This window comes from Moschus berezovskii, chromosome 20 (genome assembly GCF_049115385.1).
Source record: "Moschus berezovskii isolate FMDL1 chromosome 20, NW_MosBer_1.0, whole genome shotgun sequence".
Taxonomy (NCBI): Eukaryota; Metazoa; Chordata; class Mammalia; order Artiodactyla; family Moschidae; genus Moschus; species Moschus berezovskii.
The window spans coordinates 38,816,467-38,844,289 of NC_142479.1; the positions used below are offsets into that span (position 1 = coordinate 38,816,467).

The 27,823-nt window shown below is 47.3% G+C and overlaps 1 protein-coding gene and 1 long non-coding RNA gene across 11 annotated transcripts in view; one reads left to right on the plus strand and one right to left on the minus strand.

Moving 5' to 3' along the window:
* Positions 1-27,823, minus strand: part of LOC129542529 (uncharacterized) — a 116,649-nt gene that overhangs the window by 87,680 nt on the left and 1,146 nt on the right. For 2 of the 8 annotated variants that reach the window (XR_016035495.1, XR_016035492.1), the window contains 2 exons: positions 26,278-26,358; positions 19,475-22,782 (listed from right to left, as the gene is read on the minus strand). This is a non-coding gene — a long non-coding RNA (uncharacterized LOC129542529). Of the gene's footprint in view, positions 1-14,797; positions 14,922-19,474; positions 22,783-23,967; positions 26,099-26,277; positions 26,359-27,823 lie in introns of those variants that run through there. The other 6 variants (XR_016035493.1, XR_016035494.1, XR_008683081.2 and 3 more) reach the window with 6 other exon arrangements.
* Positions 13,773-27,289, plus strand: ALOX12 (arachidonate 12-lipoxygenase, 12S type). Of its 3 annotated transcripts, XM_055404887.2 has the most exons (14): positions 13,773-14,124; positions 14,686-14,887; positions 16,182-16,263; positions 16,368-16,490; positions 16,607-16,710; positions 16,968-17,128; positions 17,964-18,107; positions 18,904-19,113; positions 22,890-22,976; positions 23,181-23,350; positions 23,851-23,972; positions 25,953-26,053; positions 26,175-26,345; positions 26,459-27,289. In XM_055404887.2, the coding sequence occupies exons 1-14, from the start codon at positions 13,990-13,992 to the stop codon at positions 26,636-26,638; spliced, it is 1,992 nt and encodes a 663-aa protein (XP_055260862.2). In that variant the 5' UTR covers positions 13,773-13,989; the 3' UTR covers positions 26,639-27,289. The 3 variants fall into 3 exon arrangements, with proteins under 3 accessions (XP_055260862.2, XP_088684962.1, XP_055260871.2); XM_088828836.1 differs by lacking the exon at positions 13,773-14,124 and having other exon boundaries at positions 14,191-14,887; XM_055404896.2 differs by lacking the exons at positions 13,773-14,124; positions 26,175-26,345 and having other exon boundaries at positions 14,191-14,887.

Genomic DNA, 27,823 nt, shown 5'->3' on the forward strand with positions numbered 1-27,823 from the left:
ACTTTTATTACTTATTTATTTAGCTGTACCTGGATCTTAGTAGCAGAACATAGGATCTTCAATCTTTGTTGCAGCATGTGGGTTCTGTAGTTGTGGCATGCAGGATGTTCATTTTAGTTGTGGCATGTGAACTCTCAGGTGTGGCATGTAGGATCTAGTTCCCTGACTAGGGATTGAATCCAGGGCCCCTGCATTGGAAACATGGAGTCTTAGCCACTGGACCACCAAGGAAGTCCCTAGACTTCCATTCTTGCCTGGCTGTAACAAGGTACCTCTAAGGTACTGCTGGGGTGGTATGGGAGAAGATGTGGTAGAGATCTAGAACTTTCATCCCTACTTGGAGCCTCCCTTCACAAGGTGATCACAGACACCCATCCCCACCCAGTGATAACAAGGTGCCACTCCCACTCCCCACCAGACTCAGAGGGGGCCAAGGGCATTGATAGAGTAGATTAAAAAACATGACTCAACTAGATGCAAGAACACTATGCTGAGTGAGAAAAAAATAAGCCGGTCTCTGAAGGCCATATACTATTCATTCCATTTCTATAATATTCTAGAAATGACAAAATTACAGAGATGGAGAACAGATTTGTTGGTTACCAAGGGTCAGGGATGTTGAGGGGAGGAGGGAGAATGTGAAATCAGGGAGGATGCGTGCGTGTGTGCTCAGTCATATCTGACTCTTTGTGATCAAACCCTAGCATCTCCTGCATTGGCAGGCAGATTCTTTACACTGTATCACCTGGGAAGCCCTGAAACTGGGAGACCTCTGGGTTAAGGGAACAGTTATGTATCTCACTTGCAGTGGTGGTTACACAAATCTACACATATGATGAAATAGTAGACAACTATATACACCTATTGTACCAGTGTTAATTTTTGGGTTTTGATCTTGTACTATAGTTAACATTAAGGACCTCTTTGCAGTTTCCTGTGAAACTGTAAATATTTCAAAATAAAAGGTTTTTTAAAAATGAATGAACTAATGATACCCATAATAAAGTAGAAATCACAAAGACATTATGTTGAGTGGATAAAGCCATATATATATGTGCATTTTAAAAATATGATTCCATTTATATAACTCGAGAAAAGAGAAATCTAATCTATAGTGACTGAAAGCAAACCAGTGGTTGCCTGGGGCTAAGGAGGTTGACAGGTGTGGGGCACAAAAGAACATTTTAGGTTAATAAAAATGTTCCATATATTTATGTGGTCACAGATAGAAGGTCAAAACTAATGGGAATTTATACTTAAAATGAATGCATTTTATTGTACCTAAATTATTCCTCACTAAAGCTTATTTAAAATCACAATAAAATGAAAGAAGATTATCAAATCAAAGAAAAAAGAAAATATTTTAATGTACAGTAAGATATTAAATTTTATGTTTTCATTATAAAATATGGCATTTTTTGGCCATTTGGGTATAAGATGGATGAGAAAGTCACATCCAATTGTAATACCCAATATTTACACAAAAGCGAAAGTGAAAAGGAGAGTGAAAAGAGGAGAGTGAAAAGTTTGGCTTGAAGCTCAACATTCAGAAAACGAAGATCATGGCATCTGGTCCCATCACTTCGTGGGAAATAGATGGGGAAACAGTGGAAACAGTGTCAGACTTTATTTTGGGGGGCTCCCAAATCACTTCGGATGCTGATTGCAGCCATGAAATTAAAAGACGCTTACTCCTTGGAAGGAAAGTTATGACAAACCTAGATAGCATATTAAAAAGCAGAGACATTACTTTGCCAACAAAGGTCCGTCTAGTCAAGGCTATGGTTTTTCCCGTGGTCATGTATGGATGTGAGAGTTGGACTGTGAAGAAAGCTGAGGGCCGAAGAATCGATGCTTTTGAACTGTGGTTCTGGAGAAGACTCTTGAGAGTCCCTTGGACTGCAAGGAGATCCAACCAGTCCATTCTAAAGGAGATCAATCCTGGGTGTTCATAGGAAGGACTGATGCTAAAGCTGAAACTGCAATACTTTGGCCACCTCATGCGACGAGTTGACTCACTGGAAAAGACTCTGATGCTAGGAAAGGTTGAGGACGGGAGGAGAAGGGGACGACAGAGAATGAGATGGCTGGATGGCATCACCGACTCTATGGACCTGAGTTTGAGTGAACTCCGGGAGTTGGTGATGGACAGGGAGGCCTGATGTGCTGTGGTTCATGGGGTCGCAAAGAGTCGGACACGACTAAGCGACTGAACTTAACTGAACACTGACACTTTGTATAGATTTTCCAGGTAATATTCGGACATTGGATACCCTCAGATCATCCTCAAAGACTGAGAGCTGGAGCCTTCAAGGCACATGTGTTGATCAATTACTTCACTAGCTATGTATTGTGCAGCCCACCTGAAGTCAGAAAGTGACCACAGTTACACAAATATAATGGAGGGGAAGTGATGCTTCAGTATAATGGTTTCTTGATATAATCCACTCTGATTACGAGAGAGAGAGGGTGAGATCTAGCCACCGCCTGAAACAGTCAACTTAGTACACAAAAGTACAGAGTCACCACCATATAACCCCAGAGAGAACTCTCAATTTAAAACTTTTCTAAAAAACTGCAAATTATTGATGACAAAATCTCTACACTACCTTCACAGTTTTCCTGTAAATCTAAAACTATTATAAAATTAAAGTTTATCTTTTAAAAAGAACTTACTCTTTTATAAAATAACCCACTGAACTTTATATACAAATATTGCCGACGCTGCAACCTGAGCAGGAGTTGTGACATTTTTGAAACATGAATCGGTGAAACCTTCATGTTGTCACTGGCTTTACATGCTCCTTTTTGATGTTAGGTGGAGACCACAAAAGTCTAGAGTGGATTTGTGGAAGAGAGACTTAGAAAACCGCACTCAAAATACACCCCCCAAAACCTATCAGTTAACTAGTGCTGCTGCTCATAAAAATGCTTTTAGATGCCAGGAACAATGGAAAAGATAACCAATACTACTATAAAACTAACATAAACTTGTTGACCAGTGACAGCTGCTCTCTGCCTACTGATGAAAAGATCAGGAATAATAACTGTGAACAAATACAAATTGAATGAGAGAGGCCACATTAAGGAGACCTACTTTTTTCTTTACTGAAGTATGATTCATTTACAATGTTATATTAATTTCTGCTACACAGAAAAGTGATTCACTTATACATGAAATGTATTCATTTTCATGTTCTTTCCCATTAAGGTTTATCAGAGGATACTGAATATAGTTCCCTGTGCTATGCAGTAGGGCCGTGTTGTTTATCCATCCTATAAATACTAGCTTGCCTCTATAACCCCAAACTCCAGTCCTTCCCTCTCCCACTCCCACTCTTGGCAGCCACAAGCCTATTCTCTATGTCTGTGAGTCTATTTCTGTTTCATAGATACACTCATTCGTAAGGAGACTTACTTTAAAGTAGCTCATCTAGGCCAGCTGGTGGACAGAACTGTCCTTCCACCCCTCTGAAGCTAGGCAGGTAGGCACTGGGACAAAACCGTCCCCCTCAGAAAAAATAGCTACCACAGTTGTTCAGAAGAAAATAAGAAACCACCCAGAATTTCTACTGCCAATTATATATAAGAGGAAAGAGGAAATATTAAACAGTGACTCAAAGTGAAAATATAAGGCCAGTCACTGGGCAGTCTTCCCATACCCAAATGCAATGTCTTTTAAACTAACTGACTCACCCAGAGAGTTTCTAGAAATAGGAAAAAAGTCAGGAGATGCCAGGTTCCCGCCCCTGAGAGGAAAAAGTCCCAGCAATTAAGAAAAGAGTACAAACTTCCCCGGTGATCCAGTGGCTAAGACTCCGAGCTCCCACTGCAGGGGGCCCTGGTTAGATCCCTCGTCAGGGAACTAGATCCCACTTGGCACAACTGTGGGTTTGCATGCCAAAATGAAGATCAAAGATCCTGTGCACCACAGCTAAAAACCTGGCACAGCCAAATAAATATTTAAAAAGGAAGAGTACAACTTGGAAAAGGACCCTAGAAAGAGAGTGAGAAATCCATATCCAAACCCACTTATACGTATTCTAGGCTGCCTGGGGAGAATGGCGCTCACAGGCTGGCATCATGGTCTAAGTCACTATCTCTTGAACTCAGATCACAGGCACCCAGGTGCTCCAGCCTACAGACTGTCACTGCCCTACACTTCACATTATTAGCATTCTTTGTATCCATGTATCAGAAAGTCAATTCAAAGTGGCTTTTAAAAAAGGAAACGGTGTTGATGGGTTCCTGTAATCTGAAAAGCCAGGAGCAATCTGACCTCAAATATGGCTGAATCATGGGGTTCAAACAGTACCATCAGGACTCAATCTCTCCCTCCATGATTCAGCTTTGCTTTCCTTGACGTTGGCTATATTCTCTGCTGCTGCTGCTGCGTCACTTCAGTCATGTCCGACTCTGTGTGACCCCGTAGACAGAAGCCCACCAGGGTCCCCCGTCCTGGATTCTCCAGGCAAGAACACTGGAGTGGGTTGCCATTTCCTTCTCCAATGTGTGAAAGTGAAAAGTGAAAGTAAAGCCGCTCAGTCGCGTCTGACCCTTAGCGACCGCACGGACTGCAGCCTACCAGGCTCCTCCATCCATGGGATTTTCTAAGCAATATTCTCTGCTAGGTTTTCTTTAAGTGGAGGCCACTGCTGTCAACAGGGTTATAGTCTGCAAGTTTGGAAGCCAAAATGGAAATACAGAGACTTCATTTTTTCCATTTCCATCCAAGTCCCAGAAGCAAGCATCTTTGGCTCTGATTAGCCCAGCCTGGGTCATGTGTCCACTTCTTAATCACTGCCCAAGAGGATATGTTACTGTCATTGACTGGTGTTCAATGGGTCACTTATTAATAGACAAGGATCAAAATCATTAGGCAACCTGAGATTCACCAACAATCCACATCTGAGTAAGAGCAACAACAGTCAACACACACACAATACCCAGGCCTCTCTGGCAGACTGAGCAGTCTTTTAGAGTTTGTTCTCCTCAAGATAATAATAACAAGCATTATACTTTAAAAAGCTTCCCTGAGGAGTCTGGAATTATTATGAGCTAATATATGTAAAAAGCACTTACAAGAATGTCTGACCCAATGTAAATACTACAGAACTGTTAATTATCATCATGGAAGAAGGATCCTGGAGAAGGAAAAACATCATAACAAGCAGGGTGGAGGTACAGAACAGTTTAAATACTGAAAGGAGGGACTTTCCTGGTGGTCCAGTGGTTGAGACTCCACACTTTCACTGTAGGGAGCACGGGTTTGAGTTCTCCTGGTTGGAGAACTGAGATCCTGCATGCCACGGAATGGTGTGGGCAAAAAAAAAAAAAAAAATTGAAAGGAGTGTAACCTAATTTTGTAACAAACTGGTAAAGCAGGATATATTGGTTAAACTACTTTTTGCTTCTTTGATCCAGAGTGTGCCACAAGATTGTTTTAAAATATTTTTTCAGTCATCTGTACAAGGGGATTTGGGAGAGAATAAATACTGATTACAAGATGGTGGACTGATAGATGCTGGAGTCCACCCTTCTACAGCAAACTCTACCCATAATGGAAATGAATCTGAAAAAAAAAAAACGTGCGCACGCGCACACACACACACACACACCCCTAGATCACTTTACTGTACACCTGAAACTAACACAACATTGTACATCAACTAAAGTTCAATTAAAAAAATAAAAGAATAAATAAAATAATGGATGATTTTTTAAAAATTCAAATGGATCCAGGGTATGTGTGGAACAATCAGTTCAGGTCCCCAGAAAGGCTCAGAAATTAGAGTTCCAGTGATCCCTGAGGACAGGGGTGCAGGTTAAGGCTGAACACAGTAAGACTGACTGAAAATCTGTATGAAAAGCAAGCAAACAGCCTCCATTAATCCCTGGGTTAATGAGCTGGGGCCCAAGTTCATCAGAGAGAAATTTCTGGTGGCACAAATGATCGCAAAAAGTTTTCAGAATACATGGAGATAGCTAATGTTAAGTCTTTCAACTGATCCTGTCTTTATTTAAATTTTTGATATTTTTTTGACTGTTAATTTTTTGCACTAATTTTGATTTTTTTCAAATATTTCATTAAAATACTATTTATCTTGATTACCGGGTTTTAAAGCACCCAAGCTAAGTGCCTCTCTTGCCTCTCTCTAGTCCTCACCTAGGTTACTGCCTTTTCAAACCTTTAGTACACATCTGTTATAAGAAACAGCTTTGGGTTAGTGATCGCTTTTAAACATGGTCCAACACAGGGTGGAGCAGAGATTCATCAGCAGTGGACAAGACATGAAAATCATCTAGAATTCAGTGTGATTAAGGAATCTGGGGCTTTCCGGGTGGCTCAGTGGTAAAGAATCCACCTGCCAATGCAGGAGACACAGGTTCAGTCCTCGGTCTGGGAAGATTCCACATGCTGAGGATCAACAAGACCTGTGTGCCACAACTACTGAGCAAGCCTATGCTCGAGACCCCGGGAGCTGCAACTACTGAGCCCAGGTGCTGCAAACACTGAAGCCCACATGTTCTACAGCCCATGTTTTGCAACAAGAGAAGCTACTGCAATGAGAAACCAGTGCGCTGCAATTAGAGAAAAGCAATGAAGACCCAGCACAGCCAAAAATAAATAATAAGATTATTTTTTTAAAAAAGAAAATAAATTTGAATACGTAGAATTAGAACCAGTTTAGGCTGGTTTTGGGTATTGGCAGGGATCCCAGAGAAGGAGTGGAATTTCTGTGTTCCCTATATCCTCTGATGAACCCCGTAACTCATTTGTCCCTTAATCTTTGTCTCTCCGAGATGGAGTAAGAAGCCTGAGATGCCATGGGTCTGGGATTGCAGTTCAGTCCTGAGAAGAGAGTCCAAGGGTTTGAGACTGGATCCCTGAGGAACAGAGAAAAGCAGTGGGGGCTGGAGAAAGGCTCAGGATTTACAGAAATGTTGAGAAGAGCCAGTGTCAGAACAAGTAAATCCAAGTAGTTTCAAGATGTAAATCTAGTGGAAAGGGATTCTGAGAGGCCTTTCTTGATACAAGGTTTACATAAAATGCTAACTGGTAACATACAAATGTGGGTCCCTGCCTGCTCCACCAGTGATGCTGGGGAGATAAGGATGAGGGAGGGGCTCACATCAGCCTCTGCCAGACGGAGTCTCAGGATAATGTTCTGGATGATTCCAATCTTTGATTTTTCTTACATCAGCAACGAAGCAGTGAGTACTGCTTCTCAAGTCATGTTTCTCCACCTTTTTTCTGTGATTGCCCCCTTACAAAGCCTTTACCATCATGTATCTGCTTATGCATGTGGCCCTTTGAAGGGCCATAAGCCATTATAGAATCTGTGATGTTGTGGCTCCACCCATGAGAGTGCATGGCCTGTAGCCGGTTCCTCCCCACACTTTCTGGATTTAATTTCTCCCCTCGGGGTCTTCCCCTCATCACTTACACTCTTGTTCCTCCACATCTCAAGTTTTCCACCCACCTCCAGCCATGGCCCCCTCTCTGTTCCCTGCCTGGCCCTCTTTCTTTCAAGAAATTCTGGTTTAATTGAAATGGGGTGTAAATGAAAGGCCTTGTAGTACACTGTTAAGAATTTTAGATGATCTACTTAAAAAAAATTTTAAGGATAATACATTATAAGTAAATTTTATTTTTATTTTAGTTTTTGGCTATGTGGCATGAGGGATTTAGTACCCTGACCAGGGATGGAACCCATGCCCCATGAAATGGGGAGTCTTAACCACTGGACCACCAGGGAAGCCCCCAGCCTTATTTCTTGAAGGGCATGCTACACTCTGACCTGCATTCTGTCTCCTTCTGTCTACTGAGCCTGTTCTCCATAATATCACAAATGAACTCCAAGCCCCCCAACCTCAACACATACTCTTCCACCCAGCAATCTCCATGTCAAAGAAAACTTACCAGCATGTGTCTAAAAGATGGCAAAACTGGACACTATGTTTCACCACAACTCTTTCTAACCAGCTGGATTTTAAACAGTTGTGAATATTGAGAAGCATTGATCTGCCTAATCCTTAATGATCCTAATTTAAGACTCTCTTGGAACAATAGGACTTGTCTCCACTGTGTACAAACCTGTGGACTCTCTCCAGCCTCTCCAGGGTACAACTTGCAACTTTTAATCATCATAAACATTAAGAATAGCCCCTTTCAAGCAGTCAGAAATCCCCGACTTAGGCTCCTCCATGAATAATTCAGTTAATGTCTTCTCTAGTGGGTTCTTCTGCCTGACAAAAAAAGACACTTAATTTTGTTGACGGTTTTTATCTGTTCATTTTATTTTGTTCCTGTTTTTATATTTGGTGGTCTTTCACCCTTTGTACCTTTTCTTTAACTTTAACCCATAGAAATAAAGCCACCAAGTATTCAGTTCAGTTCCGTTCAGTTAAGGATATAAATGCAAACATGCTCTCTGTAACATTCATCATATGTCTAAAAAGTGTAAACTGAATGATCACTGGCAGAGGAATGGTTAAAACCAACGTGGAGCACCATGCAGCTGTTAAAAGAAAAAGTCCAAGGAGTTCCCTGGTTGTCCAGTGGTTCAGTTCAGTTCAGTTCAGTTCAGTCACTCAGTCATGTCCGACTCTCCGTGACCCCATGAATCACAGCACTCCAGGCCTCCCTGTCCATCACCAACTCCCGGAGTTCACTCAAACTCATGTCCATCGAGTCGGTGATGCCATCCAGCCATCTCATTCTCTGTCATCCCCTTCTCCTCCCGTCCCCAACCTTTCCTAGCATCAGAGTCTTTTCCAGTGAGTCAACTCGTTGCATGAGGTGGCCAAAGTATTGCAGTTTCAGCTTTAGCATCAGTCCTTCCAATGAACACCCAGGATTAATCTCCTTTAGAATGGACTGGTTGGATCTCCTTGCAGTACAAGGGACTCTCAAGAGTCTTCTCCAACACCACAGTTCAAAAGCATCAATTCTTCGGCGTCCAGTGGTTAGGACTATATAATTCCACTGCAGCGGGGTATGGGTTCAATCCCTGGTCAGGGAATTCAGATCCCACGTGCCAATGGCCTGGCCAAAAGAGAAAGAATGAGTCCAAGGTATAACTACTGAACCACAGAGATGTCCATGAGCTAGAGCTCTTAAGTGAGGAAGAAGTATACAGAATGGCACAGATTTTTTAAACAACAAGAACCAGTCACTCCTAGAAGTGTATTCATGATTGAAGATGATTCTATGCAACCCACAGAAACCTGAGCAGACTCTCTTTGGACTTGACTTGGGGATACTTGTTGAAATCAAGGCAGCAGAGGTGGTGGGGACAGGTGGCAAGGGGCCAAGAATTTGACAGCTTTCTTCTCTCTGAATGGACATAGCTCCCTGGGAGCAAACCTTCTTTGACTCTCCTCTGAGCCTTGAGCATCCCCTCACCAGCACCCTTTTGAGGTCCCACAAAGGCTCTTCCCTCTTAGCCCCATCCCAACACTCCCTTCGTAGGCAGAGCTGGTGGATGAGGACGAGGGGCCAAATATGCCTCAAGGACCAAGACTCTACCTGGAAAAAAAGAGATTGAGACTGAATTCTTTTTCACATTGTTTGATATGAATGAAGTTCTCTCTGAAAGTTGAGAAGGTTCCAACAGAGATCCACTGGCAGGAAAGAACCCTAAAGTTCTCCAAAGGGAAGCCCCTGTGAGCAAAGTCATCTGGTCAAATGACCAGGCTCAGCATCAAGACTCAAGGTTTATGGGGTTGAGGCTGGACATGGTCCTGACCCTGGCCCCGGCACCACAGTCATGCTGGGAGACCCTGCGTGAGCTAAGAGCTGGGAAGCCCAAGTGTGGGTCACTGTTGTGAACTCTGCAGCAGGCCCATGCAGCACTAGAAATGACCCATCAGATGGTGCAGGAACAACGTTTCCCTAGTGCCACCAGTGAACAAGAACAGAAGTGAGTACCACACTCAGAGAGGGGGGTGCTGGGCTTCCTAAACACTGGGGAGGGGTACTCAAATTACTAACTGGAAAAATATGTGATATAAAGTCTACCCTCAAGTCAGAGCCTATGTTTAGTTTAAAGTTACACAGTTTATAATGCTGTGTTTGTATGTCCAATTTGTCCTCAAGGAATAAACACAAACTTCTGTAGTCCTGTGCCATATATGGGCTCCAAACATTCATGGAGTGGGGACAGTGGGGTGACCCTCTAGCCAACTGAAGTCTAAGCCACACTGGTACAGGAGAAAAGAAGGGGATCAAATTGCTCTTGTGTTCAGAACACTTAAACAAGACTTTTTGGCTATGAAATGCAAGGTCCATCCCCCTCGCCCACAGTCCCTGGGGAAGTATCTAGTGAGAGAAGCTTTGATCAAGAAGCTAAGGTTTTCTGCAAAGAGAGGTGGTGGGAAAATGAGACAGAAAACAGGGCCCTGGGGATCTGGAAGAAGAGGAGAGTTCAGCTTTGGGGTGCATATATGGGCTTCCCTACTGCAAAACCCAGCCCCTTGTCCTTCCTGTGGTAAACAGAAGAACAAATGGTAACTGTAAAGACCAGCAAACATTTTAAAATAAGAAGCTTAATTCTCCCTGTTGAAAATAAGAGACTTCTTCCAACCCTTTCTTTTCTTTTACTATTTATTTATGTGGCTGCGTCAGGTCTTAGTTGAGGCACAGGCAAATTTTTGACCTTCGCTGCTGCATGTGGGCTGTTCAGCTGCAGCATGAGACCTCTTAGCTGTGGCATGTGGGGTCTAGTTCCCTGACCAGGGATGGAACCCGGACTCCCTGCATTGGGAATGTGGAGTCATAGCCACTGGACTCACCAGGGAAGTATCTCCAATCCCTTCCTTAGAGCATTAATGTTAGAAAACTTGTAAGTTCTTTCTCTGTCTCTTTGAAATGTGTGGGAATCTTTTTAGAAGCTAAACTAGCCTCTTGCAGCTTTATGACCCAGGAGTGTCTCTCTCCCAAGGCCCTGGCAGTCATCTCTTTGAAATGGAAAAATAAGGAAAGACAGCACCCCCTACCTCCCAGTTTCTGTGAGAAGGTAGGACCCTAACTGAGGTGAGCACCTTGCTCTGAGATGCAAAACTACCTCCTGTCATACAGATATGAGGATATTGGTTTTCCTGTGATTAACCTTATTAATAACACCAAGGATCACCAATCACCAGGTAAAGTTAGGATGAACAGTGTGTGACAAATGGTGCTCTCAAGCCTCTTTCTTGAGAACTAGTTACTGTTTATCTTGAGAACATGTGTAAAGGCTGCATCTGTTTGGCACTATAACAGGACGGGATTACTTTATCTTTACAATCTCTTAGCAGATGGCCTGTGACGCACATCACATTTTGGTAATGCTTATTCAAGTATAAAACTATTTTCTTTCCTGCACTGCCTTTGTGGAGAGCTTTTCCTGGGTTGGGAAATCTTGTTTTTTATTATATTTCCCAATATAATGCATGAGCTGAAAAAGAAAAAAAAAAAAGAAATGAGAAGGTTTTGAGGAGTAAGACCTCTAAATGGAAAGGACGTGGAAAAAGAGTATGGGGTGATGAGAGGCAGAGAAAGTTCTAGAAACACTGATGCTGACATTCAATTGAAAACTGTTTCCAGAATGTAAGTAATAGAATAAAAGCAATGAATACATATGGAGACTACTGCCAGGTATTGTTCTGTTTTAAATATTAACTTATTAGCATATGTAGTAGCTTGGATTACTGTTCTTAATTATCCATTCCCACCCCCACCCTGCCTCTGAAAGTATGCTCCAGCAGGCAGAAAAGGTGTCATGGAACAGCAGAGAAGCAGGTTGAAGTATGGACTAGTCTTGGAAGTATCACGCAAACTTTCTTTTTAGGTAAAAGTGAAACTTAAAGGGCACGTGTGGAAAGGCCAGGTTCAGCTACTACAAAAGATGGGGAATGTGAGCCACACTATTTGGATTTTACAGGACACCCCAAACTGGAGGAAACTGGAGGCCAGCAGACACCAGCCCCGAGCACTGAGGATGCAGTAGGCGGGAGTGGGCCCAGAAGATAAGAAGGGGAAGGGCACCCACTAAGGATCAGACACTTCTGTAAGATCTGGAGCCTGGAAGGAAGGACTGGAATCCCTCTCATGCCCACCAAAGACCAACATGTCAAGTCATTTTTGAGGGTCTGGCTCAAGAAAGCAGGTTTACCTTGCCCTTGCCTAGCCCAGGCTGCCAAACACGTCCACTGTGAGCCAAATACTTATAAAGACTAGAGCCAAGACGACTTGGGTAGGGACCAGCAAGAGGCTTCCTGGGTGGGTGCTAAAGCCTGAGCCCTGAATCATCCTCCTGACAAAGTCCCACCGCTCCCTGGTTCCCCAGTTTCTGGCCCTGAGTGCCACAGGAAACAGTGGGGGTGGGGGTGTGTGCTCAAAGTGGGAAAAAGACAAGGGGGAAGATGAAAGAAGTAGAACTTCATGACTAATAGGAACTTTACACCTGATTTTTTTTTAGGAGAAAATTGGATTCTTGTGGGGAAAGCAAGCACCAGGGTCAGTGAGGCCAGAATAAAAATTTACCTGGAACATATAGAAGAGAAAGAGGCTGCATTCATTCTGGAGGGACAAAGTCCATGGGAATCGCCCAAGGATGCTGGGTCCCTAAGTGGCTCCACATTGCACCCTCATACCTGGGTCCCTAACATTCTCTGCACCTACTATGAAGACAGGACAAAAGGAAATTCTCATTGCCCTGCCTCAGTTAGGCCTCCCTCAGTATCTGACGGAGAAGGCAATGGCACCTCACTCCAGTACTCTTGCCTGGAAAATCCCATGGATGGAGGAGCCTGGAGGGCTGCAGTCCATGGGGTCGCTAAGAGTCAGACACGACTCGGCGACTTCACTTTCACTTTTCACTTTCATGCACTGGAGAAGGAAATGGCAACCCACTCCACTGTTCCTGCCTGGAGAATCCCAGGGATGGGGGAGCCTGGTGGGCTGCCGTCTATGGGGTCGCACAGAGTCGGTCACGACTGAAGCGACTTAGCAGCAGTAGTATCTGAAGGGGTTGGCAGGTGGCGCTAGCGGTAAAGAACCCACCTGCCAATGCAGGAAACATAAAGTGATGCGGGTTCGATCCCTGGGTCCGGAAGACCCCCTGAAGAAGAAAATGGCAACCTGCTTCAGTATTCTTGCCTGGAGAATCCCTGGGACAGAGGAGCCTGGTGGGCTATATAGTCCATAGGGTCCCAAAGAGTTGGACAAGACTGAAGCGACTTAACATGCATAGCATGCAGTATCTTACGTGTATGTTTGCGGGGGGGGGGTCCTAACCCAGACATGTTTGATACGAGGTTGGGGGTGGGGTGAGGAGCGAGTCTCTCGGCCGTTACTTTTCCAAGTTTTAGGCAACCTGGGGAAACTCTGGTCATTTTTTGAAGGACTGCGCTCAGATCAGGCAGCAATCAGAAACTGAAGGCTGACTAGGTTGCAATGGGTCCAGAGAAGCCCACTCTTCAGGAATGTCCCAGGGCAGCCACCCAGGTCGACCTTCCAGGGCTCGGCCCACGGTCTTCCCCAGGTCCCAGCCCACAAAAGCAGGGACTTCCTCCTCCGTTTGGAAAACCGACATGCTCCCTCTTCCTCCGAGCTCCCCAAAAGTCCCGGCGACCTCGGGGAGTGTCCTCGTCCTGCTCCCTTCAACCCCGAGGCCCCTGACCTCCTCGAGAGGAGGAGAAACCCGGGCACATCCGTCTTCTCGGCTTCCCCCAGGCCAGGGCCCCTTTATCTCCCTCGCAGCGGCGCTCGGGCCGGGAGGCGCGGCTCTTCCCCACAGCCGACTCTGCGGCGGCTCGCAGGTTCGGGCTAGTCTGGGGCGGAGACTGAGAACGCCTGAATGTGGTGAGGAGGGCGGGGACGCGGGCCCATCTTTAAAGGCCCGGGTCCGGCCCTGAGGCGCCTCGACACCTGCCGGCGGCCCCGGGCGGCCTCGAGAAGCGCGCACGGACCCGGTTCCCCTCGCTTCAGCAGCCGGGGCGGCCATGGGCCGCTACCGCATCCTCGTGGCCACCGGGGCCTCGCTCTTCGCCGGCTCGCACAACCGCGTGCAGCTGTGGCTGGTCGGGGCTCGCGGGGAAACGGAGCTGGAGCTGCAGCTGCGGCCGGCGCGGGGCCAGGTCAGCGGGCGAGCCGGGACGCGGGAGGCCGGCGAGAGGGCGGGATAGGGGGTAAACGACGGCAGGACCGTGTCAGCTGGGGCTTTCAGGTGTTGGGACGCCGGTGCCTGGGCCTGAAGAGGTTCGGGAGCCAGGGTCCAGGCAGGGCGCACACCCTTTTCCCTCCCCGACGGCCCCGGTCCTCACAGCTTCCAACTCCTTCTTCCAATGACCCGTGTCAGTGTCAGTATAGGATCTGAAGTCAAGCGGGATGCTCCTAGTAAGGAGGGCGCGGGGGGAGCTCAGTTAAAGGGCCGATTGAGGTGCTGATGCTCAGACATCAATTCAAGACACTGCGGGCCACGAGCCGGGCTCCCTCATTCCGCCGGTGTGATAGGGATGAGACCCACGCGCAAGCGTCCGGAGGCAGAACGAGGAATGCTGTATTTGGAGGCCTTGCCAGCCGGGGCGCCACAAACGTCCCCTCCTCTCTTGTCCCCGCCGCATTACTTACCCCCCACCCACCCCAGCAAAATGGTCTTTCCTGGAGCCTGCTACTGTCTCTGGGTTCTGGTCCCACAGAAGGAGGAGTTTGAGCACGAAGTTCCGGAGGACCTGGGGCCGTTGCAGTTCGTGAAGTTGCGCAAACACCACTCCCTGGTGGACGACGCGTGGTTCTGCGACCGCATCACGGTGCGGGGCCCTGGAGCCTACGAGGAGGCCGCGTTCCCGTGCTACCGCTGGGTGCAGGGTGACGGCGTGCTGTGCCTGCCAGAGGCCACTGGTGAGGGGCAGTGTCTGGAGGAGGGGTGTACGTCCTGGAGAACAGATGGAAAAGGGTGGGTGGGGGGAGCTGAGGAAGGTCAGAGGGCCTTGAGGAAAGTGAGCGTTCAGCAAGTTAAGTGTGGAGAAGGCAGAACACCAGAAAGTTATAAAATACCAAATTTATATACAGAAGAGAAAAAAAAGCTTCAAGTGGAGCTGGACAGGGACATAAATTCACGTGTAGATTCCACCCTCCAGGAAGATGAGGGCAGGGGATGGGAGTCGCAGCAATGATGGGAAACAGAAGCGCCCAAGTAAAAGCAGAAAGGAGATCTGTATGGGATGAGGAACACGTTGGGGCAGGGTAGGTACAGGTAGCATGTGGAATAGCGGATGGAGGCACCCCTGAGAGGAGACAGCTATGGGAAATATTAAACAATGTGACTTGGAGAGCTGGTTTGGTTGGAAAAACACGGAAGCAAACCATGAGGGACAGAGTACACACTGACAGCAGGTGGGGGTGAATGAGGACAGCCAATACAGAATCTGTTACCACAGGAAATAGTAAGAGAGATGATCACGGAGAAAAACGCAGGCCAGGGCAAGTAAGGATAGAAAGACATCACTTTGATACTGCTGAGTATACATGCAGCTAAGAGCAAGAACAAGGTGATAACAGACTCTGAGGGTCTCAGCAGAGTGAAGTCAGAGAAAGAAAGCAAAGAGCTGTTCCTCATAGCTTTCTAAAGATGGCTGAGATGTGGTAGGTGAGGTTCAGCACATGTGAAATTAACCAAGGCAATATATAGTAGAAAACAGGTAAGGGCACACGGGTGACTAAGACTTTATCACTTTTTTTTTTTTTTGGCTGCACTGCTCAGCATGTGGAACTTTAGTTCCCCAACCAGGGGTTGAACCCATGCCCCTTGCAATGGACTTGCAGAGTCTGGACTCTGCAAGGGATTCACAAGATTTTATCACTTTAATTACAGTGATTTTTCCAACAATAGATACTGATGAAACAGGATCAAGTGGGGAAAGGCAAGTTAACGGACAAGAAAAGATGTCAAACATGAGACTGTCTCAAGAAAAGAGATGAGGGTTGAGATTAACAGAACCCAGAGTACACAGCTGGCAATGACAAGGTAAATGTGTCTCAGAAATCAATGGACTGATGGATGCAAGGCCAGAGATAAAAGCAACAAAGCAGAACTGAACACAGGGCCCATGACTGCTGAAAAGGAAGATGAGGACAAGCAGGGGAGAGCCCAGGACCATACAGACTGTGGCTAATTGTCTTAACATCTCCACAGCCCGCCTGGCAGGAAACAATGCATTGGACGTGTTCCAGAGACATCGAGAGGAGGAGCTGAAAGAAAGACGTCAGATATACCGGTGACCACCCACCCACAGGGCCTCTCAGCGGTACCCCCCTTTCCTGGCCCCACCCCCACTACTGACCCGGGCACCCTTCCTGAAGCCTTGTCCCCATTTCCTAGCTGGGCCACCTGGAAGGAAGGGTTACCGCTGACAATAGCTGCAGGCTGTGAGGACGATCTACCTGCAAATATGAGATTCCACGAGGAGAAGAGGCTGGACTTTGAGTGGACACTGAAGGCAGGGTGAGAACAGGCCTGGAGATCAGAGTGGTGAAAGGGCCCGAGATCTAAAAAATGGTGGTAGATGGTGACGGGGTGAGGGATGGGCGAGTGGGTTCACGCCTTGATTGCTGTCCTAGGGCTCTGGAGATGGTCCTCAAACGTGTTTACACCCTCCTGAGCTCCTGGACCAGTCTGGAGGATTTTGATCTCATCTTCTGGGGCCAGAAGAGCCCCCTGGCTGGTCAGTGGTTCCCCAGGTCTCTATAACCTGTTGATGGCCTCTTTTGATGTCCCGACCTTCACACTCCACAGTCCCTCATAAATGTTCCGCAGATGAGACTATATTGTGCTGGGTCATTTCTTAGAGGCCCCAAGATGAAAAGATAGGAACTGGATATGGGGTGGTCACATGCCTACATTGCTGGGGTAGGGCCTGGAAGAGGGACATCCCGACTGTGTAAACCTCCTCCTCCACTCCACTCCACCCCGACACCACAGAGAAAGTTCACCAGCGCTGGCGGGACGATGAGTTGTTTGGCTACCAGTTCCTCAATGGCGCCAACCCCATGCTGTTGAGACGCTGCATCTCTCTGCCCTCCCGGCTGGTGCTGCCCTCGGGGATGGAGGAGCTACAGGCCCAGCTAGAGAGAGAACTCCAGGTATTCCTCCCACCCTGCACTGTTCTCGCCTTGGCAGTGCAGCGAGAAGTGGTGAAGGGGAGGGACCAAAGATGAGTTGAGGAAGGGAGGCTGTGGTAACCCTTGGTCCAGACTCCAGTGCTGGAAAAAACTAGAGGTGATAGAGTATTTAGGGAAAACTCTGAGGAGCTCCCAGCATGGAGGAGAAAAAGGATGGATCCCCAGGGCACAGACAGGGCCAGTGGTGTTACGAGGGACAATGTCTCCTGGTTGATGTCAGTGCCCCGGACACCAGTGTTCAAAGGGAGGAAGAAAGATGGAAAATGTGCCATCAGGGGGGAGAACTGTGGAGGTTACTTGGGTTTGGAGGAGGGGAGCAGCATATGAGGATGATGAGCGAGGCCAGATGTGAGCATGTCATGGACATGGGTGCACTGGACTATGCAGCAGTGCTGGCAGGGCAACCTCTGCAGAGTCCCTGACAGAGGAGGTAAGTTTTGGAGAGGAAGTGAGAGTGTTTGCTGAGCTGGTGATAGCTGAACACAGGGAGCAGATCACTGCAGGATGGTGGGGTAGGGGCCTGGCCATCTGGACAAGGGGCCAGCGTGCACACTGGACTGGGCAGGCCTGTTCTGAAATCTGACCTGCACAAGACACCTACTTTCACTAGGCTGTTTGTCACTTAAATTGAGAGGAATCAGGCCAGATGCTCTGGTTTGGCCAATAAGACTCCATAACAGACACAGGATGATGGCAAGAATCAAGATAAATGTCTTGAAATGTCTTCCCCCTTTGCCCCCATCCTCTCGGGTTAGACTTTAAACTCAAAGGATGGATACATTCCTCCTTTCCCCAGAACGGTTCCCTATTTGAGGCTGATTTCATCCTCCTGGACGGAATTCCAGCCAACATGATCAGAGGAGAGAAGCAGTACCTGGCTGCCCCCCTCGTCATGCTTAAGATGGATCCCAGTGGGAAGCTGCTACCCATGGTCATCCAGGTGAGATGCCCCAGGCACCTCCTCCCAACTCTGCTGCTGTTCACCTCCACCTCTGCACCTGAGGACCCAGCCCCCTGGTTCTTGGCTCCCAAGCTCCATTCTCACACAGTGAGACCTGTCCTCATGTCACTCTGCTTACAGCCTGGTTTTTCCTGACTCGCCCAACTGGAAGGACTTGTTCAAGAGTCATAATGGCCTTTTGGAGTTCTCATCCTATACCCAGTGGTTCTCGAACTGCAGTGTGCCTCTGAATGACCTAGAGGGCTTGTTAAAAACAGTTTGCTGGGTCCCAGCCTGAGATTTTCTGATTCAGTCCGTCTGGGATGGAGACTGAGAATTTAATTTTCTAAGTTCCAAAGTGACATGGATGCTTCAAGACTGGGAACACATTTTAAGAGTCACTAATTAATCCCTCAGTCCACTCTCTTTTCTCCCACTGTTCTCAATAGTCTGTTTAACAAACCCTGTCAATTATCTCATATACCTAGCTTCCCCTTCAATCCCCCACCATAACTCAGACCCCCATCACATTTCTCCCAAACCACCATCAGGACCTCCTCACTGGACTCCCTTCTTCAGACCCCCCGCATTCACCCCAAATACCATGATGGGTGCTCGGTGCCACAGCAGTGAGAGGCAGGGTGGAAGAGGTCTCATTCTTCCTCCTCCTAATCCCCTAGATTACAACCTCCTGGTTGGCAATAATCATACTTACTCATCTGCTTCCCCAAGATGGCTGACCATAAGGTCACACATAAAGTGGGAATTCAATGAAGGCTTAATTTCTTTTTCCCAGATCCAGCCTCCCAGCCCCATCTCCCCGACCCCACCACTGTTCCTGCCCTCAGATCCTCCACTCGCCTGGCTCCTGGCAAAGACCTGGGTCCGAAATTCAGATTTCCAACTGCATCAGCTCCAATACCATCTGCTCAACACCCATCTGCTGGCTGAGGTCATCGCTGTGGCCACCATGAGGTGCCTCCCAGGGCTGCACCCTGTCTTTAAGGTACCACCTCTACCCTCCACGTCCTACTTCATTCAGACCCCAGAGAAAGGAAAGAGCAATATCATATGATACTGCATATGTGCATGCTAAGCTGCTTCAGTCATTTCTAACTCTTTGCAGCCCTATGGACTGTAGGCTGCCAGGCTCCTTGTCCATGGGATTCTCCGGTCAAGAATACTGGAGTGGGCTGCCATGCCCTCCTCTGGGGGATTTTCCTGAACCAAGGATCGAACAAGGACTTTTACATCTCCTGCACTGGCATGCAGGTTCTTTATCACTAGCACCACCTGGGAAGCCCCATCATATGATATTATAGCAGCAAAAAAATTTTATCACTTTGTAAAAGAAGGGAGAACAGAAGGAAGAAAGACTGTATCAATATTTTGAGACTTGTGTTTTAATTGAGTCACTTAACATTTCTTCAGGACATATTACAAAGGAACCCTCTGAAATTCTCAGACCTGACAATCTAGCAATGGGCCGAGAGTATAGCCAGAATATTGCCAGTAAAAACAAAAGCCTCGTTCCTGCCTTAGCAGATTTACAGTTTAGCCAGAAAGACATGTGGTGCCCATAAGAACTACCCAGAGAACAATACCTGGACCTAGAATTTGAAATCACGAGACAGCTGGTAAACACTAAAATATTGATGGAGAATGTTCCACCCCAACTGAGAGTGCTAAGTAGGAACAGACCAAGAGGCGAGGAGAGCGGCCCAACAGGGTGCTTATCCCAGCCCAAGAGAGAAATGGAGAAAGACATGTGTTGGCAAGGTGGTGACAAGAATTAAAAAAAAAAAAAAATCAAGGACTTCCCTGGCCGTCCACTGGTTAAGACACCACATTTCCACTGCAAGGGGTACAGGTTCAATTCCCTGGTCTGGGAATTAAGACCCCACATGCCACATGGCTCCGCTAAAAAAATAATAATCATCAGACTTGGAAGAGAAGGAACAGTAGCTATAGCAAGCCTGGGTATCAGACCAGAGACAGAAAAGTCAGAGGTCTAAGCTTCTACAACACTCAGGAGCCCAAGGGTGGGTGTGGCAGACTGACCTAGAAATCCTGTAATTTTATAAAAGAGTGAGCTCAGCATCGACTGCTCAGCTGACAGCAGCAACATAAGGCTCATGCTTGCCTAAAAATGTTCTCAAAATCTTGATGACATTTTAGATATAGGGAACAAGGCAAAAGGGATGAAACTGCATATGAACATATACACATGAAACAAGCAAATGAACCAGAGCAACTGTCAGAAACAGGAAAGCCAGGAAAGAAGCCAGCTGGGAAGCAAGGATGAGATTCAGTTTGAGGTCCATGGAATCAGAAGTGTTGGCAGGACACACAGGTGAGCGCCTGGCAGGGAAGAGGACTGAACTGTACTTCAGCCAGGGGCCTGCCAGCAGTAGCTGTGACCTCTCGGGAGGCTGGGGTGGCACCGACAAGATGGAGTCCAGTGTGATGAGCAGAATCTTGGATTTTACTCATCTCATGGTGCTCCTGCACCACTATCTTCTGCTCACCTTGGATAGGTAAGCCTCTTTTCACACTGAAAATATCCCCTTTACGAGTTGAGCCCTGTGCCCACCTGTCTCCACTCCCAGAGCAACATCATGTCAAAGAGGTGCATTGTTATCAGCACACAGGAGAGCCAAGCCGACCAATGTCCCAGAGGTGATCTGTGCAGGCTCTGGATTCAGACTGCCAAGGCCTGAATCCTGAGTCCTAACCTTGTACAGGTGTGAGCTCAGTGTCCTCATGTCTAAAAGGGGACGAAAGGAACACCATCGTGAGGCTGCTAAAGGATAAAATGACCTAATAGCATGACACAGGCTAAAAGCTAGAAAAAAATTAGTTCTTGCAATTTTTATTATTATTACCTTTATGGGGGTGGGGCTGTGCTGGGTCTTCATTGCTGTGTGCAGGTTTTCTCTAGTTGTGATGAGTGGGGGCTACTTTCTAGTTATGGTGCGTGGGCTTCTCACTGCAGTGGCTTCTCTTCTTGTGGAGAACGGGCTCTAGGGCAAGTGGGCTTCAGTAGTTGCAGCTTGTGGGCTCTAGAGCTCGGGCTCAGTAGTTGGCATATGGCGTAGTTGTCCCCCTGGCATGTAGAATCTTAGTTCTTGGACCAGGAATCGAACCAGTGTCCCCTGAATTGGCAGGCGGATTGTTAACCACTGGACCATCAAGGAGGTCCTGATTATTATTATTATTAAGAGTTGTTTGTCCTCAGGCTTCTCCTCTCAAGTGGATGTTGGGCTTTCTATGACACTCAGCAACTTTCATGAACTTTCCTGAAGTTTCAGTCCAATGTGAGCTGTTTTGGCCTTCTGACCCCATAGTACTCTCTGGCTCATTCTGTCTCCAGCAGCAACTACTTAGATAAATATCAACCCTTTGTGAAATCTGTACATAAACTGGGTGGAAATGAAAACAAAATAGTCTGAGATAAAAAGAAATGCATGGAAGATCAGATGGCCTTTTTTAATAGCTAAGGAAAAGCTATTTCTTGAAAAGCTTGCAAAATAAAGGGAGTCTGCCTAATTTGGGGTGGGAGGAGACTTGATGACAGCCTCTCTGCTGCCCTGGTGGCTCAGCTGGGAAAGAATCCGCCTGCATTGCAGGAGACCTGGGTTCGATCCCTGGGTTGGAAAGATCCGTGCAGAAGGGAACAGCGGACCCACTCTAGTATTCTGGCCTGGAGAATTCTATGGACTGTATAGTCTGTGTGGTCGCAAAAAGTCAGACATGACTGAGCAACTTTCACTTCACCTCTGCTGCTTACACAGGTGGCACAGTATGGCTCCTCCTCACTGAAGGTACCCAACTCTACCCCTCAAAACCTGACAATGAAGCAACCAGGGGATGGAGGTGTGACTTTGGAAATGAGTAGAGAGACTAATTTAAGCTGTGAAGATGACAGAGTATAAAAGCAAATCAGCCCTGGAGTAGGAAATGGCAAACCCACTCCAGTATTCTTGCCTGGAAAATCCCATGGAAAGAGGAGCCAGTTGGGCTACGGTCCATGGGGTTGAAAAGAGACATGACTAAGTGACTGAGCACATCAGCACATACTATGATTTAAAATGGTTGTCTTCTTTTGTATTCCTACCAGAAGAGTGTGGGACTTCCAAAGCTTCCATATCCTTGCCAATATGTTCAGTCTCTTTAAACTTTTGACCTTTTTAATAAATGTGTAGTATTAAAAAAAAAAAAAAAGCAAATTAGGGACCCTGGTGGTCCAGTGGTTAAGACTCCATGCTTACAATGCAGGGGCTGCAGATTTGATCCCTGGTCAGGGAACTAAGATCCCACATGCCACACAGCCAAAGGGGGAAAGAAAAAAAGTAAAAGCAAATCAAAAGGGGCTGATTCTCAAAGACCACCTACACTCCAGGTGGAAATCATCAAGATAGATAACAGCTGCAACCCAAGGGCCTCACTCATGTAAGCATCACTACAGCCTCCTGAGACAAAAGACCCTATAATCACCCGCTGTTGTCACATGAGAATAGGAGATGAGAAAGGTCAACACTTAAGGACCCTTCCTGTACCTTGGACAAATATAAAGTGACTGCTGAAGTGAAACCCAGGTCAGTGTGGCTGGAGAGAATGATGACTCACAGAGGTGACAGGATCATGAGATGGTGTGAAACAGGAACAGACCAGCCTGTCAAGGGAGGAAAGAGTCAAGAGAAGAGAAGGCCATCATGCTGCCTACAAGGAAGGGCATGAGCATGTCCCTCATAATCAACCCCCTGGTTTCCCCCATCCCAGCTCCTGATGCCACACATCCGCTACACGATGGAAATCAACACCAGGGCACGGACTCAGCTCATCTCAGACGGAGGCATATTTGATAAAGTGAGTAGGGCTGCATCATTGTCTGACTTTCTACCATCTCTTGCCGCTTTCAAGATCCCAGACCAACCCGGATGAATGTCCTGACCCTTAAACCTATGAGCCCTTTATATCCATGTCTTTAAATGTGAAAACCCCACATCTGAAAACCCCTTATATACTGTGCACTGGCTTGTTCCTCAAGGCCTTGCATCTCTCTCGTCCCAGGCAGTGAGCACCGGTGGAGGGGGCCATGTGCACTTGCTCCGCCGGGCCCTGGCTCAGCTGACCTACCGCTCCCTCTGTCCTCTTGACGATCTGGCTGATCGCCGCCTGCTGGGAACCCCGGGTGCTCTCTATGCCTGCGATGCTTTACGGCTCTGGGAAATCACTGCCCGGTGGGTGAGGGGGAAGTCGAAATGAGTTGGGGGGTTGAGGTGGGGAGAAGGCAAGTGGGGCTCTGGTCCCAAGGTCAGCATGGGGCAAAAGGAACATGAAAACAAGAAGGTCCAGACAGGAGAAGCAGGGGAAGGGATCCTGGGGAGAGATGAGGAAGAGTGAGGAGTCAGTGGGTGGGGTCTGAGGAGCAGACTGGGGACAGAGCATAGATTGGGAAGGCTGTGGATGCAAAGGCTGAGGGATCTGGACAAATCAGTGGTTTTGTTAGGAAGAAAGGCTTTCAACAATGTCTGGGAATGCCTAGAACTAAGGACCCACGTGTCCTTCCTCTCTAGGCTAGTTTGTAGAAACAGCTAGGAGTGACCCAAAAGGCAGACCTAGAAGACCCTATACTCAGACATAGCAAGAGTCATCTGGCCAGAGACCATGGAAAAGTGTAGAGGTCAGAAGTCAGAGCCTTCCCCTCTTAAGGAGCTCACCTCCTTTCTCCCGGGGGCAGGTATGTGGAGGGGATCGTCCACCTCTTCTACCACGGGGATGACGTTGTAAAAGGGGACCCTGAGCTGCAGGCCTGGTGTCGGGAGATCACTGAGGTGGGGCTGTGCCAGGCCCAGGAGCGAGGTGAGATCCCTCCCAGAGATGGGAGCTCCTCAGACACTCTGCCCAGAGCAGAGTCTGAGTTCAGAACCCCAACCATTCATCACATCCCCTGCCCTCCACACTTCAAACATCTGAATACCATTCCCACCTCCTAAGACTCAGGACAATTCCCAATGCCCAAGGATCAGCCTCCTCAGAGACCCTGGCCATCATCCTTCACTTTCACCTCCCTCCCTAACCTGCCACAGCATGGCACCCCCCAGAACAGTGGGGGATCTTCCCAGGCCCTGCTGGGGCTCACGTTCTCATCTCGTGGCTGTCTATTCCTTCCTGAGAATATAAATAGGAAGAGTTTTCCACCAAAGTCCACGATGACCCCTTCTGTTTTCCCTCTTCTTCTCCTGCCTCCCACTGTCCAGCACACACAGAGAAGTCCAGGCTCACTGCATGCAAAATGACCACTGTGCAGGGTCATTCTAGGTGTAAACACAATGCTCTACAAGCTTTGGATCAACCCTGAAGTCAGTGCCACCTTGTGGCTCATGTCGGTTTGGCCAATCCAGCCTCCCACACAATCAAGTTACTGCCTTCAGCACCCCTACTGGCATTCTACCCTCTGGGGAAGAAGCAGCCTTTCTCTGCTCTTCCTGGCTTCCTCCTCTCTCTAACACACACAGGCCAGCATGGCCTGCTCCAAATCTTCCTTCCATCCCTGTCCCACTTACATCTCTGTAAGTAAGATTTCACACTTACATCTCTACCTCTGTGGGGCAACTACAGATATTTACTGGGGAGCCGCTATGGCCAGCCTCTTGGGGTGCCGTGAGCACTACCTAACACTTGCCCTCAAGAGGGAGCATCCCTCTGGGGCATCAGTGGCTGCACCACCCCCCTTCCAGGACCAAACTTTCTCTAGTACATCTGAGTCTGTCCCCTGGGCTCCACAGGCTCCCAGGAGACACCTCCTCCTCTCTTTGGCCATCTTTTCCCCAACCAGCATCTACATTTGGAAAATAAAAATAAACATCCACATGTCAACTTTAGCCTCCAATAAGTGCTTCTCATTCTTTCTTCATCCACTCTCCCTCAATTCTCACAGCTCACCTTTGCCTCATTTTCTCAGCAGACTTTTTAAGAAAAACGTGCTAAAATAAAAACAAACCTGAGATTAGCAGTTATGAACCCGAGTTCAAGGTCAGCCTCTGCCTTTTCCCAATTACCACAGTCCTGTTGTTTGTTTAGCCACTCAGTCATGTCCAACTCTTATGAGATGGCCTAGACTGTAGCTCACCATGCTCCTCTGTCCATGGGATTTCCCAGGCAAGGACACTGGAGTGGGTTGTCATTTCCTCCACCATGGGATCTTCCCCACCCAGTGAACTGAATCCATGAACCCACATCTGCATCAGCAGGAGGATTCTTTATCACTGAGCCACCAGGAAAGCTCTACAAGCAGTTTAATCTCTTTAGTCTTTTTTTTTTTAAAGGGTGTGATTGCATTTATTCACCTTAACTGACAGGAGTGGCTTGAACATAACTGCAGAAAGCCTCTCTTGCCTGTGACATTGTAAATCTATAACTTCACTTATCTTTGACATTATAAATTAGACACCTGCAATTCCCTGTCTGCAAACAGAAGAAAACATCCCTAAATTCTCAACCACTTCTTGAGGCAAAGGGTTTCTGATCACTCAAACCTTTTCAGCACCCCCCACCCTTCCAAAATAACAATAATTGCTTATTGGAAGACTCGTTCAGTACCAGGTGATTAATAAAGTAGGTATCACATTTTACAGGTCAAGAAATTGAGGTTCAGACAGGTTAAGTAACCCAACTGTATTACTTGAGTCTGAGTTGAAGCCCACGTCTGATGCAAATATATTTGAACAAATGAACTAAACAAACATCTATCAATTCCAAAATGTAGACATCTGAAGACATCAGCCTTTATTTCTCTCCTCTCAGACTGTAGCCTCTAAATCCTATTCCTTTTCTGCCCAGGTTTCCCTGTCTCCTTCCAGTCCCAGAATCAACTCTGCCATTTCCTTACCATGTGTGTCTTCACGTGCACTGCTCAGCATGGGGCCATCAACCAGGGCCAGGTATGGAGCGCTGAAAGCCCAGATCCCTGAAGGCAAGTGTCTGGACTTGGGATGCCCATGGGAGAGATGGGGGTTCAAACCCTAAGTACTAGGATCCTAGGGTTGCAGTTTCTTCCCCCAGCTGGACTGGTATGCCTGGGTCCCTAATGCCCCATGCACAATGCGGATGCCCCCACCCACCACCAAGGAAGATGTGACAATGGCCACAGTGATGGGCTCACTACCTGATGTCCGACAAGCCTGTCTTCAAATGGCCATCACATGGCATCTGGGTCGCCGCCAGCCAGACATGGTAAGAGAGGACTCTGGGGAAATGGAAATGACAGTTGGAAAGGAACAGCAGAGTAGGGCAAGGCTCTAGGTGTGTCTGCCTTTGAACTCAAAACTGACTTTGTTCTTTCTTAGGTGCCTCTGGGGCATCACAAAGAAAAGTATTTCTCAGACTCCAAGGCCAAGTCTGTACTAAATCAGTTCCAAACAGATCTGGAAAACCTGGAAAGGGAAATTACAGCCCGCAATGAGCAACTTGACCTGCCCTATGAATACCTAAAACCCAGCCACATAGAGAACAGCGTCACTATTTGAGCTCTAGGGCGCCCCCCATGGGAAGACTGCAGATCAGCTCTGGGACTGACAATTCCATCTTGAGTTGCACCGTTTCCTCAAGTCTCTGCTGTGTTGCTGTTCAGTTGCTAAGTCGTGTCTGACACTTTGCAATCCCGTGGACTGTAGCACACCAGGCTCCTCATGTCCTCCATTATCTCCCAGAGTATGCTCAAATTCATCCTGCTGCTGAGGTTATTTCCTTTACCAATTAAACCACCTACATCTGTATCCTATGAGCCCAAGGGCCTTTGCAGGCGTGCATGCTGAGTCGCTCAGTCGTGACCAACTCTTATGCCACCCCCCTGGACTGTAGCCCACCAGGCTCCTCTGTCCATGGGATTCTCCAGGGAAGAACACTGGAGTGGGTCGCCATTTTCATTCCAGGGGATCTTCTCCATACAGGGATCAAACCTGCGTCTCCTGCACTGGCAGTTGGATTCTTTACCATTGCACCACCTGGGAAGCCCCTAAGGAAAGGGTCTGATAATATGTTAGGCTTTGGAGGCCACAGTGACTATTGTCACAGCTATTCAACTCTTCTGTTGTAGCACAAAAGCAGCCACAGGCAACGTGTAAATGAATGTGACTATGTTCCAATAAAACTTTTATTTATGGACAGTGAAATATGAACTTGTGTCACAGAATATTCTCTGTTCAGTTTAGTCAACCATTTTAAAATGGAAAAAAAAAAAGAACAACAAAACCCTGTGGATTTTTGCCCTCAGGGGCAGTACCTGCACCAGGGTGCCCCTGCAGCAGCCTGAGGCACTGACCTTATCTAAGAAACATCCAGAGAATGCTCGGGGGCGGGGGTGTTGTTGGGGTAGTAAGGGAGGGAGGGCAGGGGAGATTTCTTGGAGAAATTGACAACCTCAACTCATCCTCCTTTCCCAGAAGCTTAACTTCACGCTTGGTGGCCAACTTAAAAATTCCTGACTGGACCTTGGCAGCTTTCCCTCCACCCCTGTTTTTCCTATTCATACACCTACCCCAAAGTCCCTGAATGAGAATCGTGCTTCTAAGGCAAAAGAAAAACTTTCACTACAAAATGGTTTCCTTCCAGACAGTCTTAAACAAAAGAGACAAAAAATACATGTCTGAAGGTCACTTCCTCAGGAGCTTCAGTGCCCTGGGGTCTGTTTCCCAGGTTCCAAGTTCTCTTTC

Excerpts from the sequence above, each read along its gene's own strand:
- ALOX12 (XM_088828836.1), top strand. The coding sequence starts at position 14,503 with ATGAGACCCACGCGCAAGCGTCCGGAGGCAGAACGAGGAATGCTGTAT. Across the intron at positions 16,711-16,967 it reads CCAGAAGAGCCCCCTGGCTG|AGAAAGTTCACCAGCGCTGG; the intron begins GTCAGTGGTTCC and ends CCGACACCACAG. Across the intron at positions 18,108-18,903 it reads TGCTACCCATGGTCATCCAG|ATCCAGCCTCCCAGCCCCAT; the intron begins GTGAGATGCCCC and ends TCTTTTTCCCAG.